Source organism: Schistocerca cancellata, chromosome 2 (genome assembly GCF_023864275.1).
Source record: "Schistocerca cancellata isolate TAMUIC-IGC-003103 chromosome 2, iqSchCanc2.1, whole genome shotgun sequence".
Classification (NCBI taxonomy): Eukaryota; Metazoa; Arthropoda; class Insecta; order Orthoptera; family Acrididae; genus Schistocerca; species Schistocerca cancellata.
This window is the reverse complement of record NC_064627.1, coordinates 927,656,691-927,678,916: the sequence shown is the minus strand read 5'-3', so window position 1 is coordinate 927,678,916 and position 22,226 is coordinate 927,656,691. Positions and strand designations below refer to the sequence as shown.

Sequence of the window (22,226 nt, the reverse complement as noted above, 5' to 3'; positions counted from 1 at the left end):
GCTTGTGTCTGTGTATATGCGGATGGATATGTGTGTGTGTGCGAGTGTATACCTGTCCTTTTTTCCCCCTAAGGTAAGTCTTTCCGCTCCCGGGATTGGAATGACTCCTTACCCTCTCCCTTAAAACCCATATCCTTTTGTCTTTCCTTCTCCTTCCCTCTTTCCTGACGAGGCAACCGTTGGTTGCGAAAGCTAGATTTTTGTGTGTATGTTTGTGTTTGTTTGTGTGTCTATCGACCTGCCAGCGCTTTTGTTTGGTAAGTCTCATCATCTTTCTTTTTAAATATATTTTTCCCACGTGGAATGTTTCCCTCTATTATATTCATATCATTAATTTGAACCCAACAATCACGTTTGTTATTGTTATTGTTATTGTCACTGTTACATTTCGTAGTCTTTTCTGTCGTCTTATTTCCTCCTTCTGTTTTTGCCAGCAGTTTTACTTTCTATTCACCTTCTCCTTTTTTACCGTAATCCAGTATACAATGTTATCCCGCCGATATATACTCAATAATACGTAATAATACGTAACCCACTTCCAAACCATAACCAAAAATTTTTTTTTCCGCTTTCAACACTACCGCTGCTATAAAATCCGCCGTTTCCAGTTCACAAACAGTTCCTTTCAGCTATTAAACAACCTTTTCGGCCAGTTTTAATAGCTTTTGCTTTATTTCCATTTCCGTTTTTCTCACATCATCGATCATTTTTAGCCGCTTCCCACAGGTTTTAACGTCATTATTTCTTCATCAGACAATTGTTAGCATCATTTCCATAATCTGCCACCACCAAACCACCCTTTTAATACATCCTCACGTAGTTTTTTCGAAATTTTCCCGTATTTCTCCACCCTTTAACGTGTTTTGGCGGCAACACAACCACCTAACCTTTATGCACATCATTATCTACCTACACAAGTTCACCATAGGATCAACATAGCCCAGCTCTAACCAACCCTTTTTCGCCTTTTTTCACACCAGATCTCCATTTGATTTCTAGTTTTACCTTTATCTCTCCCCATATATTTTTATATTTATTTTCATTTTCATTTCAGCCTCGTGTTCCACTTTCCACCTTCTAGTACCATGTCACCCTCACAACACCTCCACAACGACCCCATTAAGTTTTATTTACATTCCCTCCGCAAACATGCCTTCGCCCTAGCCAGATTACACTCCCATATTTTATTTTCTCAGGCTTGTCTGACATTTGGCATTACCCCCAAAGGCCTCACACTTGAAGTTCCCATCTCTGGCTGCAACCCTTCTTTCCATCAGTCCCTATACCAGTTCCAAACCGAACAATCCATTGCCCTCGCCCACCTAATCCTTCACCTACACATCCACTCAGCCAATCAACACACCCATCAACTCCTGTCCCTAATAAAAGTCCTCAATCTTTCCTCTCCCACATCCACACCGGTTGTTCAGAGCATCCTCCTACAGGCCAACCACAAATTAGAACTGCATGCCACCCTCCACCTTAAAAAACTATCCAATCTCCTGGTTTCCCACCTCCAGAAAGGCAACTCACTCACCCTTCACAACCATTCCAGCAAACCTCAACCTCCTCTCATTGCACACAAACCTAGTCTCTCCCATCTACTCAATCTCCCACTTCCAGCTCCACTCCCTCCAAAACCTCAAAATTCCAATCAACACAATCTGGAACCACAACACCCCAATTCTGTAGTTAACCTCTCCTCCAAACCTCTCTCCCAATCCGAAACCTCTGTCCTATCCAAAGGCCTCACCTTCAGCCCCACTCCCAGATTTAACCAAACAGCCCTTGTCAAAGATTTACTGTCCTACACCCGTACTCTCTGCTGGAAATATCACTTTGCCACGAAGAAAAATGATCCTAATCCTACTCCTAATGATCCAACTCCCCAAGATACTATCCAAATTGAACCATGCCTGGAACAGTTCCGTCCTCCGTCACAGCGGGACCCACCTCCTCTTCCTCAAAATCACCCTCTCCTAACCTTCCAGGAATTTCTGACTTCCAGCCTTGCCTCTCAATCCTTCTTAAAAAACCTTAATCCTACTCCCAACATCACCACTGCTGAAGCCCAGGCTATCCGTGATCTGAAGGCTGACCAATCCATCGTCATTCTTCCGGCGGACAAGGGTTCCACGACTGTGGTACTTGATCGTCGGGAGTACGTGGCTGAGGGACTGTGTCAGCTTTCAGACAACACTACTTACAAAGTTTGCCATGGTAATCCCATTCCTGATGTCCAGGCGGAGCTTCAAGGAATCCTCAGAACCTTAGGCCCCCTACAAAACCTTTCACCTGACTCCATCAACCTCCTGACCCCACCAACACCCCGCACCCCTACCTTCTACCTTCTTCCCAAAATTCACAAACCCAATCATCCCGGCCGTCCCACTGTAGCTGGCTACCAAGCCCCCACAGAACGCATCTCTGCCTACGTAGATCAACACCTTCAACCCATTACATGCAGTCTCCCATCCTTCATCAAAGACACCAACCACTTTCTCGAACGCCTGGAATCCCTACCCAGTCTTTTACCCCCGGAAACCATCCTTGTAACCATTGATGCCACTTCCTTATACACAAATATTCCGCATGTCCAGGGCCTCGCTGCGATGGAGCACTTCCTTTCACGCCGATCACCTGCCGCCCTACCTAAAACCTCTTTCCTCATTACCTTAGCCAGCTTCATCCTGACCCACAACTTCTTCACTTTTGAAGGCCAGACATACCAACAATTAAAGGAAACAGCCATGGGTACCAGGATGGCCCCCTCGTACGCCAACCTATTCATGGGTCGCTTAGAGGAAGCCTTCTTGGTTACCCAGGCCTGCCAACCCAAAGTTTGGTACAGATTTATTGATGACATTTTCATGATCTGGACTCACAGTGAAGAAGAACTCCAGAATTTCCTCTCCAACCTCAACTCCTTTGGGCCCATCAGATTCACCTGGTCCTACTCTAAATCCCATGCCACCTTCCTTGACGTTGACCTCCACCTGTCCAATGGCCAGCTTCACACGTCCGTCCACATCAAACCCACCAACAAGCAACAGTACCTCCATTATGACAGCTGCCACCCATTCCACATCAAACGGTCCCTTCCCTACAGCCTAGGTCTTCGTGGCAAACGAATCTGCTCCAGTCCGGAATCCTTGAATCATTACACCAACAACCTGAAAACAGCTTTTGCATCCCGTAACTACCCTCCCGACCTGGTACAGAAGCAAATAACCAGAGCCACTTCCTCATCTCCTCAAACCCGGAACCTTCCACAGAAGAACCCCAAAAGTGCCCCACTTGTGACAGGATACTTTCTGGGACTGGATCAGATTCTGAATGTGACTCTCCAGCAGGGATACGACTTCCTCAAATCCTGCCCTGAAATGAGATCCATCCTTCATGAAATCCTCCCCACTCCACCAAGAGTGTCTTTCCGCCGTCCACCTAACCTTCGTAACCTCTTAGTTCATCCCTATGAAATCCCCAAACCAACTTCCCTACCCTCCGGCTCCTACCCTTGTAACCGCCCCCGGTGTAAAACCTGTCCCATGCACCCTCCCACCACCACCTACTCCAGTCCTGTAACCCGGAAGGTGTACACGATCAAAGGCAGAGCCACGTGTGAAAGCACCCACGTGATTTACCAACTGACCTGGCTACACTGTGAAGCTTTCTATGTGGGAATGACCAGCAACAAACTGTCCATTCGCATGAATGGACACAGGCAGACAGTGTTTGTTGGTAATGAGGATCACCCTGTGGCTAAACATGCCGTGGTGCACGGCCAGCACATCTTGGCACAGTGTTACACCATCCGGGTTATCTGGATACTTCCCACTAACACCAACCTGTCAGAACTCCGGAGATGGGAACTTGCCCTTCAGTGTATCCTCTCTTCTCGTTATCCGCTAGGCCTCAACCTCCGCTAATTTCAAGTTGCCGCCACTCATACCTCACCTGTCTTTCAACAACATCTTTGCCTCTTTACTTTCGCCTCGACTGACATCTCTGCCCAAACTCTTTGCCTTTACAAATGTCTGCTTGTGTCTGTGTATGTGCGGATGGATATGTGTGTGTGTGCGAGTGTATACCTGTCCTTTTTTCCCCCTAAGGTAAGTCTTTCCGCTCCCGGGATTGGAATGACTCCTTACCCTCTCCCTTAAAACCCAATCCTTCTGTCTTTCCTTCTCCTTCCCTCTTTCCTGACGAGGCAACCGTTGGTTGCGAAAGCTAGAGTTTTGTGTGTATGTTTGTGTTTATTTGTGTGTCTATCGACCTGCCAGCGCTTTTGTTGGGTAAGTCTCATCATCTTTCTTTTTAAATATATTTTTCCCACGTGGAATGTTTCCCTCTATTATATTCATATATATATATATATATACAAAATCTAGCTTTCGCAACCAATGGTTGCCTCGTCAGGAAAGAGGGAAGGAGAGGGAAAGTATCTTTTCCAGGGGCTTTCCAACTGTGCGTAGAATTAACTGCTTGGGTGACTTCATGTTGCAAAATTATCACTTCAGGCATTTGTGGTATCATCTTGTATGTGTCCGTTTCTACTTGTATCCACCGTACATGCCTGTTATGTTGTACAGGGTTTGACCATATGTTGTTCCAGAAGTGTTCCACGTCTGTTATGTTTGGTGGGTTGTCTATTTTAATGTGTGTGTTATCTATTGTCTGATAAAATTTCTTTTGGTTTGTGTTGAATGTTTGGTTTTGTTTCCTTCTATTTTCACTTTTTTTTGTATCTTCTAGGTCGTTTGGCCCATGCTTGTAATTTCTGCTTCTTTTCATCTAATTGCTCTATTGCTTCTTGTTGTGAGATTTTACCTAATCTTTTTCGTTTTTTGTCTGATATTTCATTTCTTATAAATTGTGTTATCTGTCCGATGTCTTTTCTCAGTTTTTCTATTCTGATCTGTAGCCTGTGTTGCCATGCTGGTTTTGTGGGTTTCTTCTGTGTGTTGGTTTGTTCTGATCTCTGCCTAGTGTGTATATTTAGTGTAGTGAGTGCTCCTGCATAAACCAGTAGTTGTAACTCTTCCATAGTTGTATTTTCATTTATTTTGTTGTGTATGATTGTGTTGATAGTTGTTATTGTTTCGACTTGTGGGTTATTTGGAGGTCTATGCAAGAATGGTCTAATGTCTGTATTTGTGTCTTTGTATTCTATATACATTAGCTGAAATTTTTCTTCTATATCTAACATGTGTGTCACTTCATGTTCTATTTGTGCTTGTTCTGGTGGCCGTCTTAAGATGTCGTTTTCCTCTGATTGTTTAATTGATGTGTGGTGTTCTTTGTTTGTTTGCTCTGGGATGTTTGTATCCATTACTGTATTTTCTTCTTCTTCTGATTGCACATTATTTTGTTCCAGTATTTGTTGTACTTGTTGTTTGATGTTTTCTAATTCTGACTGGGGTATCCTGTTATTTTTTATTATTACACGGATCTGATCAGCTAGTCATCGTTCTGTTAAAAATTTTAATTCTGGGTATCTGGTAATAAATTTTGTGTATACTTGTGATCTGTATCCAGTTGTGTTAGTTCCCAAGTTTGTTGCTTGGTAATAACAGAACATAAGGTGTCGGTTAACTTCATCTGACCATCTCATCCTCTGTCTTTGTTTTCCTTCTAGAGTGGTTGCAGGAAGCATATCCTGCAAAACACCTCTATTTGGATTTAAATCATTTTCCGTATGGCTAGCAGTGTCGTTACCATTGTGGATGGGCATAGGGTTCAAGCGTCGTCCCCGACCATGACAGCGCTTGTCCGAGGCTTCATTAATTCTGTCCTGAACCAACTAATCACACTAAAAGGGGGGTTAGCCCTATTAGTGGTTTGTTCTTTTCGTCACCTTTTACGACTGGCAGAACATACCGGAGGCCTATTGTTTTCCCGGGCCTCCACGGGGTTTATTATTTTGCAGTCCTGATACAAATCGATATCTCTGTGCCACACTACCAGGCTTTTAGAGGAGCCAAGCTAAAAGAAAACAGTCAACCTCTACTTTATCAATGGCGTGCACTATTTTGTTTTGGCTCTTTTAGCAGCATGTGGATTTTAATGTGTGCTAGGAATGCATACATGTACCTGTAAACAAACAAAAACTTAATTATGTAACTTTTTTTTTTAGGTGATAAAAACTTTAAGAGTACACCCCACACATCATTTAACACCCAAAACATTACAGTTCATATTCATGCCTTAATGAAGAGCCTGGCCACTGAATGAGTTTCTTGAAGGATTGCAACAGAAATAATCCACAATTTTTATTTATATTGATCACTCTATTTTGTCAGTGCAACAGAATCTAGCACCCTTTCAAATGATTATTCCAGTGAATGTGAATGGGCCCTCTAAAAGCTGTTACTACTTCTTCCTAGTTAAGAGAGACATGAAATTCTGGAAAGTCTTGACATTATTTCCAAGTATATCCTAAGCGGCTGCAAATGCCACACTCAAGTACAAAGATGAGGAACTTTAATAAAACATTACTGATTCTCAGCAGCCTGACTGTTGTGAAGGACTCAGCACCACATAGATACTGCTGCTTGCTGCTATAAGCATAAACAGAACCCTTCCTCAAGCACAGGGCAACTGGTAAACAGATGAATCTGTTACATTGCTTTCATGATTACCCCTTCAAGAGAGACATCCAAAATGTGAGTTAAGAATACAAAACAATAGACATTGATCCTCTGTCATGGCAGAAGATATCACATCAGAAAGATATAGCATGGATGTGTTATATTGTCAAACTACAGACCATGGCAAGAACTTGCACAGAACTCTGAGAGCTCAGATTTCACAATCCATTCTTTCATACATGTCTATTGCTAAAAAAAAAAAGGAAAGTTATTAGAGACGAAGCACAAGCTCTGATTATGAATAGATGGGGGAGAAAATTGGCCATGCTCCTTTCAAAGGAACCATCATACAATTTGCTTGGAGTGATTCAGGAATACTGTAGAAAATCTAAATCTAGATGTCCAAGTGAGCATTTGAAATGTTGTCCTGAATGCAAGTCCTGTGTGCTAATGATTGCAGCACCTTGCTCGGTATGTCTATTGTTAACCCATAGTCAGAAACTGATTTGAACTTGTACATAAAAACATGACTATTTGTGAAGCACTTGTTAATAATGACAGGATATTAGAAATGACAAATAATATGGCTGATGCATCGTTCTATTTATCTTCTTACACGTATTTCCAAACTACATACATGAATAGCCGCATCATACGGTACAGATAGCTTTTGCCCTAACATCTCCATTGTCAATCCTATTCACAAATTACTTGCAACTTCTTCCAAAAGAATCACATGGAATTTAAGACCAAGGCTGACCTTTCAAAATCCTATGTACACGATATAAATCCAGATCTAACAGTTATATAATACATTTCTCTGTAGGATCCACTCACTTAGTGAATGAAATGCCATTATATATGTAAGACGAGTGTGGAAATCAAAACAGTTACCAGACTGGTACTTCCTGTGACAAATATAGCATCAATGAGAGGGTTCCTGAGCAACTTATTAAGTTATGAGTTAAGAAAAAGAAGAGTAATAAGTTGCTATTAAAGCAACAGAATAATACTGGTTTGTTGGCACAGGGTGCATTAAATGAATACTTACAGAGCGGTTTAACTTCACTGCAAGAATGGTATTTGAGTAACTGTAGTTGCAGATTTCAGTTCCCTTCTTGAAATGGCACACTTTCAACTTCCTGGGGGACGACAAGCTGACAACCGCAACCAGGCTACTACTGAAGAGCCGTTCAACAATGCAAATGTCTTCAGCATCTGTTCCAACAAGGGGAGCAATAATTATCAAACAATAAAACATTTGCACAACATACACAAAAGACGTAAAAGAAAGATATATCTGTTGGTAAAAAAAACTAAACTGTTGACCACAACTTTTTCATTACAGAACTAAGTAATACGAACAGAAGCATTTCATTTTATTTCACACTGTTGTCAACTTTTGGATCCACAAAGCACTGCACCATACTACTTAAAACCTATGGTAGCATAAGTTTGCTGTATACACCTCAATTGTGTATGGTAACAGAAAGCTAAGCAATTCCACAGTCCAGTGTGCTCTATTAGGGTTCCTGTTGACTATGCGTAATGTAATCTTGTGTGTTTGTGTGTGTGTGTGTGTGTGTGTGTGTGTGTGTGTGTGTGTTTGCAGGGGGGGACAGATGGAGGCGCGTGTGCGTACACGTACACACACACACACACACACACACACACACACACACACACAGCACGCTTGCTCCCTCAGATCTTATATGGTTGCAAAGCAGTTTTTCCACAGAGGAGCTTTACACCATTTCAGTGGGAGTCTCAAAGTTGTTCAAATCAATTGAGGAGCAAGGGGACTTCAAACCAGCCTAAATGGCCTCGAGGTAATATCACATCCTTGAAATGTCCATCTAGTACGATGTTTATAATTCACTTTAGGTACTTCATTTTGTGACTATGGTCTCGGAAGATAGTGGGTAGTGCTTTATCTTAATGTTATTGACCACAAAGGTAAGTGTCAAATCCTTTTTTTAATGAAAAACTGTGGATTTGTAGTTACTGAATTGTTGTTCTGGGTGGGTTCTGCTGCTCTTGGTGTATTCTCCATAAGTCAGTAGAGCGTCAGCTAATTTATCGACTACTAAGCAGATCTGCTGCCCAACTCTCAATGTTTCTCTGATTCATGTCAAATGCTTGTGGTGTCTTTCTTTCAGTAAGTTGGGTTTCCTAATTCCTAGTGTTCAATTCATCACAAATATCAAACACAGATGTCACAGTCGTACTAAGAGGGCATGCTGAAACATAATGCCTCCAAATTTATGTGAAAACTCTTCATGCTTTTTCTAAATAAGAAACTTTGTTAACATTCTACATCTTTATTCTTCACGTCTACACATTTGCAGCCCTCTGCCACTAAAGGGCTCTGAATTACTGTGTAACACGGTAGAGTGTAACGTAACTATGTCAGTGCTTGAGAAACAGCACACAGCAATCAAGTTTCAAATTCGAAGAGTTCATTCCACATGGAGCACTATCTCCTTCAGCATGACAAAGCCAGGCCACATGCGAACACTGCGACATCTGCAACAATCCAATGCTTTCACTGTCATCATTCATCCTCCATACAGTCTTGACTTGGCCCCATCCAAGCTTCTGCTGTTTCCAGAACATGAAGAACTCCTTTGATGATGACATCATTTTGATAGTGCTGAAGTGGTGCAAACAGAGGCATTGTTCGTGCTGCATCATCGGCAATTATGACACTTGGTTCTTATTTGAAAGAAGGGGGGGGGGGGGATCTAAACAACATCTAGCCATCCAGTTCCGGGTCTTCAAGAAGATTAAACATGGAGAAGACCACATTTTTCCTAGGCCGTATTCCAATCTCAACTAATAATCTGTTCCAGTGGAACATTAAATTTTAACCTTCATTTAACTACTCTTAATTAAATTCTTTTTGCAGATTTCTCAGTCTAATTATATGGGCATTTAGATAACTTTCAATGAGTAGTGAATACATATTTTACTATTTTAATCTTTGATTTCTTTAAGCAACTTTTTTTGGCTATTGCTATTTCTAGTGCACATTGTCAGATGGCTTACATTTGTATTTCCGAATACATGCTGTGGAGATTAACATTAGCATTGTTTAAAATAAGAATCACACAAGTGTGTAACTGTATGCTAAATGTACTCTGCAGTACTGGCAGTAATAGCAAAATTCCAAAATCTAACCCTACTATAATGACTGGCTACATTATAAAACACACAAAGAATACTTCGTGAAGTATATATTTCATTGTTAATACGTCTCACAGAGCAAAATCAAAACAACAACTTATAACAAGATCACACAGCTAAAATACTCACTATGCACTATGCTTAATATAAATTGCTCAAATAAGTTTTGCGCCACCTAAACATATAATTGCACATTGGTGTTTGTCCATGAGGGGCACAGAATGAAAGAATGAGCTTCATGGAAGGGGGAAAAAAATCTTCATAACTAAACAAAAGCATAACAATAACCAAAATAAAGCCAGTCTGTTTGAAAGTGCACTTCAGTGAAATCACAATCTGTTGTTGGCAATATTCAATACAGTGTTGCTTAATACACTTTATTGTAATATGCTTGAATCCTCCTTGGCACACTGGCCACAATGTGGTCATTACATTGCCCTTCAAGCCTGTCCTGCTCTTTGACAGTGGCCTTCCTCAGGTCATTCAGTGTGAGAGGAGAGTTCCTCCTACGATGCACTCCAAATTTCAGCTGGTCCCAAGCATGCCCTACCAGTTTGATGTCAGCAGATACCACTGGTCATTCCATTCATTTGATTCTTGCCTCATGTCTCCTGCAAGAAAGCATTCATGAGGTGGGCATGGTGTGCTCATGCATTACTGACTTCAAAGATGGACCCATTTCCGGAATGATGATTTGTGGACCAGCTAGACAACAGATTGGAGGATCCTGTCCTAACTCTACACAGCCCTCACATCACCCTCACAAGCAGTGATAGGCAACCAAAGACCAGACAGAATGCCAACCAAAATACCGCATACCCAACCCCTTACTACACCTGTGGAACACCAGATACATGCATTTGATACCTGGCTGGCTCCACACTTGTACAACAATCATCAGGGTTTAGACAAATCCTGCACTAATCTATAAAGACAACTGATACCACTGATCCAGGTTCCACCTCAGGTGTTCCCTGGCTCACCATCCTCGTACAACAACAGTGCTGAGAGTTTGTAACGTTATTCATAATGGGCACCTAGAGGCCATACTGATCGTGTGGATACAGTTGTGTACAGTAGCCCTCCCAGTAGTCTCCAAAAAAGGCACCACATATTTCTGTTATGTTCTCCTTGGCATACCTACCAGCCATAATTTGTATGTAGCAGTCATCAGCTGATCTTGGGGACTGCAAGTGATGACTACAGGGCAGTCAGTCAATATTTTGTCTCTCACAATACGAGCTAAATGTCTGAATGATGTCATGTTGTGTATGTGAAGTTAACTAGGAACTTTTGGGCTGACAACCCTCCTTTCCATAAAGTGACAACTTTGAGATGGTCAACACTGACATGAGTCTTCAAGGCATATCGAAAAGACTGTACACTCTACTGAACTGCACCAAGAATGCAAACATTCTTTTTGTCCCTTATACGTAGACGGTTGTATGTAGTGATTTCCTGTGGTCAAAAGAATACTGAGAAAAATGTTACCAAGCAAAAAAACAACAAGCTATGTATATCACAAGGTGCAGCAAAACTTTATTTTAGCAGTTTATTTCAGTGTTTGTTAGTGCTTGGTTGTTTAGATGAGTATATTTTACAGTTGCTCTAATACACCTGGATTGCTTCAGATACAACTACACACAGATAACCTTATTCAAAACGCTTTCTAATTTTCAATGATCCCTGCAGTTTCTCTATGCAGGAACGTGCACAAACATAATTTCTCATCTTTTAAGATATAAATTTTCAGCCTGTTACCTTCTGCACAAACATAATTTCTCATCTTTTAAGATATAAATTTTCAGCCTGTTACCTTGTAGCACAGTCCTTCAAGCGAACACACACACACACACACACACACACACACACACACACACACACACACACACACACACACACAGCCTTTTTTTGGAGACAACTGGCAGGGCTGAGATAATCCAGACCGTACACAACTGTATCCACACGATCAATATCGTCTCTAGGTGTCCATAATGAATAACATTACAAATTACCAGCACTATTGTTGTACGAGGAAGGTGGGCCGGGGAACACCTGAGATGGTTTTTAATTGGTAATATAGGTAATATTGATAATAGGTAGTACGTGGCAGGAGGTTTTCTCCCCTAATTCATGCTTAAATTGTTCTGCTTTTATATATCACAAAAAGCAGATAATCTTGCACCTTTGAGAACTTTCAATGTGAACACTTTTGGTTAGGCTTTACTATGAACCATGACTATTATTGACATCGAACAAAACAATAAGTTTACGTAACCGGTCACACTTTATTTTTTTCCTCATTGTATTTTGAAGGTTTCCACCCCCATCATCCAGTGGACTTAAGTGGATTAAAGCAGCATGTGGGTATTGTGTAACGAGACTGGAGTAACTTGTGGCACTGTCTCCAGAGGTCATAAGCTCATTTCTCTAGCATGGTACATCACATAAGAAACACAACAAGTATGATGGTTTATGTGATGTAACATGACAGAAAATGGAGCCAGCAATTACTGGAGACAGTGCAAGAGGTTACTCCAAAGTCACAACACAATACACACATACCACATTAACACACATAAATCCACCTGATTGATGTTTAAACTTCCAAAATGCATTGTGGAAATAAACAGCAACTAGTACAAGTATATTTGTTGTTTTATTCAATATCTTGCAGAAGCTTCATTAAAGCTCTTTGAACTCTTACACTCACTCGCTAACAAATTTATTATTCAAAAATATTATCTTTTTTGTGGATGATAGAATTAGTTTCAGCTGAACTACGAGCTACACAATCACAATATAAAACACAGAAATATGTTTCACACAGACTTGGCCTTGCGTTTAGGGTACAGAGTGGGTTATGTACTGTGGTGTTAACGTAGTCAACAAGCTCCCGCCTAATGCAAAACAAGAAATCGAGAATCCCTAGCACTTCAAAAGAAAATTAACCCCCCCCCCCCTTACATCAGTCACTGTTCTTACAAATTATCTGACTGTCTAGACTCAAAGACTGAAAATTTGCAACAAGGTAAGTAGCAGTGTTCATTGTAAAGCTGTATGACAAGTATTCATGTACTGTAAACTAGACTCTGCACCACTCATCATCATCTTCGTTTCCCCTCTATCCAAAATATGGTCGGGTTGGGGTATCAATGGTACTTCACCGCTTTACTCTGTCTTCACCATTCTTCTTCCACACTGTGGTTCCATAGCAAGTTTCTCCCCCTTAAACTCATCTTTATTGTATCAATCCATCTTGTTCTCGGTCTTCCTCTTGGCCTCTTGCCCTCAATCTTGAACTCCATCATTCTTGGTATTCGTCCCTCTCCCATCCTCTTCACATGCACAAACCATTTTAATCTATTCTTTTCAATTTTCTCAGTCAACTTCTCCACTCCAATTTCCTTCCTAACATCTTCATTTTTGACTGTCTCTCCTGTCTTCCCTAGCATACGTCTCAGAAACTTCATTTCACTGAATTGTATCCTACTCTCCTCTCTTCTAGTCATAGTCCAAGTCTCTGAGCCATAAATTAGAGTGGGTGCGAAGTAAGTCTTGAATAGCACCAGCTTGCACCTCATTGGCATTGCATCAGTATACATAGATAACTATTTTCTTTGAAAAATATTGATGTACTCAAATATTTATTTGCCAAAAGTATATGAACAGAACTTATTTGATTTAATACAGCAGAGTAATAGTAGGTTTCTTTCTAATTTATTAAATTAAATTTAAGCAGCATGAGCACATATGCATGAGCTAGGTTAATAATTGGCTCCTTTTATCGACATCCCGACTCAGCAGCATTAGTGGCAGAACAACTGAGAGAAAATTTGGAATACATTTCACATAAATTTTCTCAGCATGTTATAGTCTTAGGTGGAGATTTCAATTTACCAGATATAGACTGGGACACTCAGAAGTTTAGGACGGGTGGTAGGGACAGAGCATCAAGTGACATTATACTGAGTGCACTATCCGAAAATTACCTCGAGCAATTAAACAGAGAACCGACTCGTGGAGATAACATCTTGGACCTACTGATAACAAACAGACCCGAACTTTTCGACTCTGTAAGCGCAGAACAGGGAATCAGTGATCATAAGGCCGTTGCAGCATCCCTGAATATGGAAGTAAATAGGAATATACAAAAAGGGAGGAAGGTTTATCTGTTTAGCAAGAGTAATAGAAGGCAGATTTCAGACTACCTAACAGATCAAAACGAAAATTTCTGTTTCGACACTGACAATGTTGAGTGTTTATGTAAAAAGTTCAAGGCAATCGTAAAATGCGTTTTAGACAGGTACGTGCCGAATAAAACTGTGAGAGACAGGAAAAACCCACCGTGGTACAACAACAAAGTTAGGAAACTACTGCGAAAGCAAAGAGAGCTTCACTCAAAGTTTAAACGCAGCCAAAACCTCTCAGACAAACAGAAGCTAAACGATGTCAAAGTTAGCGTAAGGAGGGCTATGCGTGAAGCGTTCAGTGAATTCGAAAGTAAAATTCTATGTACCGACTTGACAGAAAATCCTAGGAAGTTCTGGTCTTACATTAAGTCGGTAAGTGGATCGAAACAGCATATCCAGACACTCCGGGATGATGAAGGCATTGAAACAGAGGATGACACGCGTAAAGCTGAAATACTAAACACCTTTTCCCAAAGCTGTTTCACAGTGGAAGACCACACTGCAGTTCCTTCTCTAAATCCTCGCACAAACGAAAAAATGGCTGACATCGAAACAAGTGTCCAAGGCACAGAAAAGCAACTGGAATCACTCAACAGAGGAAAGTCCACTGGACCTGACGGGATACCAATTCGATTCTACACAGAGTACGCGAAAGAACTTGCCCCCTTCTAACAGACGTGTACCGCAAGTCTCTAGAGGAACGGACGGTTCCAAATGATTGGAAAAGAGCACAGGTAGTCCCAGTCTTCAAAAAGGGTCATCGAGCAGATGTGCAAAACTATAGACCTGTATCTCTGACGTCGATCTGTTGTAGAATTTTGGAACACGTTTTTTGCTCGAGTATCATGTTGTTTTTGGAAACCCAGAATCTACTATGTAGGAATCAACATGGATTCCGGAAACAGCGATCGTGAGAGACCCAACTCGCTTTATTTGTTCATGAGACCCAGAAAATATTAGATACAGGCTCCCAGGTAGATGCTATTTTCCTTGACTTCCGGAAGGCGTTCGATACAGTTCCGCACTGTCGCCTGATAAACAAAGTAAGACCCTACGGAATATCAGACCAGCTGTGTGGCTGGATTGAAGAGTTTTTAGCAAACAGAACACAGCATGTTGTTATCAATGGAGAGACGTCTACAGACGTTAAAGTAACCTCTGGCGTGCCACAGGGGAGTGTTATGGGACCATTGCTTTTCACAATATATATAAATGACCTAGTAGATAGTGTCGGAAGTTCCATGCGGCTTTTCGCAGATGATGCTGTAATATACAGAGAAGTTGCAGCATTAGAAAATTGTAGCGAAATGCAGGAAGATCTACAGCGGATAGGCACTTGGTGCAGGGAGTGGCAACTGACCCTTAACATAGACAAATGTAATGTATTGCGAATACATAGAAAGAAGGATCCTTTATTGTATGATTATATGATAGCAGAACAAACACTGGTAGCAGTTACTTCTGTAAAATATCTGGGAGTATGTGTGCGGAACGATTTGAAGTGGAATGATCATATAAAATTAATTGTTGGTAATGCGGGTACCAGGTTGAGATTCATTGGGAGAGTCCTTAGAAAATGTAGTCCATCAACAAAGGAGGTGGCTTACAAAACACTCGTTCGACCTATACTTGAGTATTGTGCATCAGTGTGGGATCCGTACCAGATCGGGTTGACGGAGGAGATAGAGAACATCCAAAGAAGAGCGGCGCGTTTTGTCACAGGGTTATTTGGTAACCGTGATAGCGTTATGGAGATGTTTAACAAACTCAAGTGGCAGACTCTGCAAGAGAGGCGCTCTGCATCGCGGTGTAGCTTGCTCGTCAGGTTGAGAGAGGGTGTGTTTCTGGATGAGGTATCGAATATATTGCTTCCACCTACTTACACCTCCCGAGGAGATCACGAATGTAAAATTAGAGAGATTAGAGCGCGCACTGAGGCTTTCAGACAGTCGTTCTTCTCGCGAAACATACGCGACTGGAACAGAAAAGGGAGGTAATGACAATGGCACGTAAAATGCCCTCTGCCACACACCGTTGGGTGGCTTGCGGAGTATAAATGTAGATGTAGATATAGCATTGAGTACATTCCGATTGTTTATTGTTAATAATGTCATATTTTCTCAGTAGGATCTATGGAGAATGATGAACGAATGAATCAATCAATCAGTGAACTGGAAGTCACTGGCTAACTACACTACTTGTACTAAACTGGTTATGAATGAGTCTCATAAAATTAGTTGACAAAAAAAAAAAAAAAAAAAAAAATGCAACACCTCTTCTGGTTACACAATATAGTTTATGGTTATGTGTGAATGTTAGCTTAAAATAGTACACCAAATCCAGATTTTTTTTACTGGTTCATCTTCCATGATCTACTTTGCAGTCATTTTGTAAATTTTAACACTATGTTTATCACACAAGACACTGCAACATGAAAATATCACTATTTAACAGATGGTAAATTAAATGTCAAAGAAATATTGCCGGGCTACCTACCTCATATACCAGTAACAGGGAGAAAAAGTGCATTAATGCATATACTCATTCAAAAGAATGTCCCCTGCACTTTTGAAGCATCTTCAAAATATTATACAACCCTTGTCAGCTTAAACATATGTAAAATCCTCACCAACATGAAGAATGGCATCATCAAAATATTTTACTCTCCAGTTCTGATGGAAGTGGTATGACCTACCTCCCGTCAACCAAAGAACTGTGCCACTCAGATGTTACGGGGATCAACATAAAGTTGAACTTGGGATCCAAAATATGTTGGGACATAAGAAGACAATTCCAGTGACGAAAGTCTTGTTAACTGCAAAAAAAAAAGGCCAACCAGGAATCGAAAACCAGATTTTTCGATTTAGTCGGACACTTACCCACATAGTCCCCAAGCCACACAGGTTCAACATCTAGATTTAAAAAAAAAAAAAAGTTATCTGAAGTAGCAGTCTTTAATACCTGATCAGATACTTGTAATGAATCTCGGGTTACAGATGATACTGCAAACCCCATTTATGGCATGAGATAAAGCAATAAATACATCATACAAGAAAAGAGCAAAAATACTGAGCTAAGCTTTTAAATGACAATACGAGGAACATGAAACACAAAAATGACAATAAAAACATAAAATAAAAATTTCTACTTTTCTTAATGTTGCCTGTCACTTCCAACATAACACGAGCTCTACTACACGACGACGTTGCAACTCATGAAATATTGCAATGTTCTGTTTTCTCAACTTAGAAGATTTCAGTCCCAACATTGGTACAGAAATTCACATTTGTAGACTGGTCATAAAGGCATGTGCCCTCTGAAAAATATTGCACAGTTTAACTGCCAAAATAGTTGTATATTACTCAACAAAGAGTCATGATAACAACAACCAGATAATGAGGCACAACTGTGAATTTTAAATAAATACTCTAAAACTATTACTGCAAAATATTGGGTAGACCGAAGCGTCCAATCCCAACCGTCGGCTTTGACCCGTGACGTAAGGCTGTTTTGGTGTGTGACGTCACGACGTCACGGAATTTAGTTTGGAGAGTGGCGTGTTTGTAGGTGTCGTTTTGATGTGATCGGTGGTGCTCTCAGGTGGTGTGTTAGGTGATGTCTTTGGTTTAGTTTGCGAGTGTGGCGTCGTGTGTGAATTTGGGAAATTGCTTTTTTTTATGTCTTTGGTAGGTATGGATATGACTGACAGGGTCAACAGTTTTCGGTTGTTGGCTATGATGGGGGACAGTGCGTTGTCTCTAGTAAAATTTCTTCAATTATTTGGATTTTTGGATGAAGTCGTGAAGTGTTCAGTATGTTGTGAAGAAATGAGGCTTACTTAAAGTTCCGGCGTCTCGGACCAGGGACGGCTGTATGTGGAGATGTCGTAAGGATAACACATCAAGAGAAGTGTTCGATCCCAATGTGTGGATGTGAATGTTGGTATTGGTATCGGGAGATGTTTTTGAGCTATATAGGTAAAGGGAAGTGTCCGATTCCAGATGATATTGTGTTTAGTGGTATTTGGGGAGTTTTGTGATTTATGTTTTATTCGTCGTCTTGCATGGTTTTGTATGGGGGTGGGTGTCTAAATTTGTTTATATTTAAAAAGAAAGATGATGAGACTTACCCAACAAAAGCGCTGGCAGGTCGATAGACACACAAATAAACACGTGGAATGTTTCCTTCTATTATATTCATATCATTAATTTGTTTATATTTAGTTTGTCCCCACCCAAAAACCCCCTATTTCCCGCGCTTGTCCCGTTAGTGTCATTAGACTTTTTGTGAAACGTGTGCGTGTTTGTTTTTCGATTTATTTTCGTCCTCATAATGTGTACGTAACCACTTTATATGCGCCATATTGGAATAGTGGTTTATGGTCGTTTCCGCTATATTTGTGACGTCATGGGTCAAAGCAGACGGGCGGAATCGAATGCTTCCGTATTTCCAAAATATTGAAGAAGGTTATATAGAAATATAAACACCTGCATTATGAGAAGAAGATAAATACATCCAGCAATAAAATAAAAACAATATGGGATATAGTTAAGTCAGAGACAGATAGGACCGGAAATGAAGAGGAACAAATAGCTCTAAAAATAAATGAAACCCTGGTAACAAATACATGTTGTGTTGCAAACTATTTAAACAAGTATTTTGTCTCTGTTACTGATAGCATGAGGTTGTCAGGTTCAGTAAATAATGCAATGGAATACCTGAGACCAGTGCACACAAGCAAACTCAGTAAAATGGAATTTACACTTACTTCACCCACAGAAACAGAATCCATCATAAAGTACTTGAAATCAAAGCATTCTAGTGGTTATAACAACATATCAACAAAATTAATAAAAGTGTGTTCATGTGTGCTTAGTCATATCTTGAGTTATTTGTGTACTCAATCATTTATCACAGGAACATTTCCGGACTGGCTTAAATATGCTGAAGTTATGCCTCTCCACAAGAAAGGGGACAAAGAAATGCCGTCAAATTACTGACCGATCTCACTTTTGCCAGCTTTTTCAAAAATTTTTGAGAGGTTATGTTCAAGTGTCTACTTAAGCACCTGAGCGAAAATAACATACAGTCAAAGTCACAATTTGGGTTTCTTCAGGGTTCTGATATTGAGAAGGCTATTCACACTTACAGTGAAAATGTCCTTAATTCATTAGACAACAAATTAGAGGCAACTGGCATATTCTGTGACCTGTCAAAGACTTTTGACTGTGTGAATCAACATTCTTTTAAGTAAACTAAAATATTATTGCATCACTGGTAGTGCTGCAAAGTGGTTTCAGTCATATCTTACTAATAGAAAACAAAGGTGTCATTATGTAACACTTCAGCAGTAGGCAATCAGACATCATCTGTCTGGGAAGAAATTACATGTGGTGTTCCCCAAGGTTCCATACTAGGCCCACTACTTTTTCTTGTGTATATCTATGACCTGTCATCTGTTATATTACCAGATGCCAAGTTTGTCTTATTTGGAGATGATACAAACATTGCAATAAACAGTAAATCAAATATAAATTTAGAAAGAGCAGCTAATCAAATTTTTAATGACATTAATAAGAGGTGCATTGTCAATTCACTGTCATTAAACTTTGAAAAGACCCACTACATGCAGTTCAGAACTTCCAAGAGATTTCCTTCTAGTGTGTGTATAAAATATGACGACATGGAGGTAGGAGAAGTTGAGAGTGTAAAATTCTCGGGATTACAACTTAATAATAAATTTAGTTGGGAGCGACATACTAACGAACTGCTAAAGCACCTAAACAAGTCTGTGTTTGCAATGCGAATGATGTCAGACATATGAGATATAAATATAAAAAACTGGCATATTTTGCTTATTTTTACTCTACTATGTCATATGGTATCATATTTTGGGGTAACTCCACAAACAGAAGCATATAATAAGAGTGATGTGTAGTGTAAATCCAAGAACATGATGTAGAAACCTATTCAAAGAATTGGGCATACTAACCACTACTTCTCAGTATGTTTATTCCTTAATGAAGTTTGTTGTAAATAATACATCTCTTTTGCCAACTAACTGCTTAGTACACAGTATCAATACTAGGAATAAGAACAATATACATAAAGATTTAAAATCACTTTCTCTTGCCCAGAAAGGAGTCCAGTATTCAGCAACTCATATTTTCTATAAATTACCAGCAACTACTAAGAGTTTAGTTTCTGACAGGGCACAAATTAAACATAATTTAAAAGAATTTTCAGTGACAAACTCCTATTCCATCCATGAATTTCTCAACAAGTGCAGTAGACCATTTTATTGAAAATTTATTATATTTTAATTTTTGACAATACTTGGTTGTAATAGCCAACTAACTAGCTACTGTGTGAATGATGGATTTAATGAAAGCAGATGTAAGTATTAAACCTGTAAATATTAGAAATTTAAGTTTAATTCATGTACATAATTTTAATGTTTATTGACTGGGGAACATTAAAAGTAATGAAACTCAAGTTCTTCTAATTACATTTCTGTAATGTGTTTATCTGACCTGTTCCACACCCCAGAGGATCCCCTCTTTTGAGGGTCTATGGTATGAATAATTAATCTAATCTATTCTAATACATTCAGTTTAATGTTTCCAAGTTAGTCTACAGAGTTGTGAGGCTTGTCATTGGTTAGTTCCAGTGTATTGTTTTTTGTCTACAATGTATCAAATTAGAGAACTTCTGATGCAATGAATCCATAATGAGCAATGTAAACAGTGTTAAGTTTTCCAACATAGATATATCCTGGGCTCAAACACATTAATAAGAACTAGATTGCTTACCATTTTCATATATCTGCTCTAAGTGATCAACCGAATTGAGAGAAAATAGACGATAACCAGTTTTTGTTCCAACAGCTAGAGACCTAGAAAAGAAGTGCTCACAGTTATTTTGTGAAACCCTAGTACATGAAAACAATAACATGTAGTAGATGATGACCCTTGACGTAAAATTCAATGAACCTTATTGATAATAGTCACTAAGTAATTGCAACATAAATATGATGTCATCCCTTTTCCCTTTGTTCAGTTTGCACAACTGTCCTACTTCTAATGTTCATGTTTTCACTTTCACTAGAATGTAACATGGGCAAGACCAATCGTTCTTTTTTTTACAGAAAGCAAACAATACTTGTAATAACAAAGCAGCATACGAATAATCAGACGCAAACAGTAACAAAAATAAACGTCAACGCCAATTTCACAAGTTCCTGTTTAGTAGTTAATGCTGCAGTCTTACACAGGTACTTGGTGTCTCCTACACAAATCTCGTCCAGAATATACAAAACGCTTCACAGCATTACGCCTTTGACAAAAATTGTCGTAACCAAATATCATTAAGTGACAGAAGTGTAACTGATTACTTACGTGCAATCTTGGTTAAAATTAACAAAGAAAACCCCACTATTAGGATCACTTCCTTGGCTTGCGAGGTTCATTAGTCCTGATATGCCAGCTTTTAAGCCTTGCGTCAAAACATCCACGTTCTTAGCAAAATTTTGCATAAATATTGCGTAAAATTAACGACCTTGGTCTGATCACTCCATATCGACTACAACGAACAGCTGACAATGGCTCCGCGCAGTTGTTTACCATTGAGCAACAAATGACGCGAAGCAGGGCATCCAACATTGTCCATGAAATGCACCAAGTGGCGGGGGCAGTAAAAGTGCGCAAGCGCGCACAGTGAGCAGTGTTTAAACCGTTTTAGTGCATTTTCGACCAACATATGAAAGATTAAACATGGGTTACTGTACAGATTGTACTGCAAAGGAGTAGGAATCGCACCTAACGACCCAACATCCTATTCTATGTTATAGCGTACGTTATTAAATTAGTTCGTACATATCTTCTGTGCGTCAAAAATGAAAAAGCGAACCTATTGTGCCGCCTATGTCTGATTCTTCATTTATTTATTAAAATGAAGCTTAGCTCCTTATATTTGCAATCTTTTGTTGATGTTATCCTATTGTCTCTAGTGCATACGAATTTCGACGACGCGCAGTATGACCCTTCGAACATTTTAATTGAAACACATTATAGTCCTTCTTTTTTAAGAAACAACCCGTTTAAGTGTGGGAGCTGTACATATCCTCACTTAGTTTTTACGACTTAAGTTATCGCTTTCTTAATTAACGGCCTGTTAATAATCGCCCTACCACCCTGTGTCTCCCTCTGCGGAAATACACAAATTATAAAGTAAATGTATATCACTGGTACCTGCCTGT

The 22,226-nt window shown here is 39.8% G+C and overlaps 1 protein-coding gene across 7 annotated transcripts in view; it reads right to left on the bottom strand.

Moving 5' to 3' along the window:
• The window catches only part of LOC126162877 (WD repeat domain phosphoinositide-interacting protein 2), an 84,761-nt gene extending 63,165 nt beyond the window's left edge, over positions 1–21,596 (bottom strand). For 4 of the 7 annotated variants that reach the window (XM_049919665.1, XM_049919667.1, XM_049919666.1 and 1 more), the window contains exons 1-3: positions 21,367–21,596; positions 20,782–20,864; positions 7,642–7,808 (exon numbers count right to left, since the gene is read on the bottom strand). In XM_049919665.1, coding sequence (XP_049775622.1) covers positions 7,642–7,808; positions 20,782–20,864; positions 21,367–21,503 — 387 coding nt within the window. In that variant the 5' untranslated portion in view covers positions 21,504–21,596. The remainder of the gene's footprint in view (positions 1–7,641; positions 7,809–20,781; positions 20,865–21,366) is intronic. The other 3 variants (XM_049919670.1, XM_049919669.1, XM_049919671.1) reach the window with 1 other exon arrangement.
• Positions 21,597–22,226: the final 630 nt, after the last annotated feature.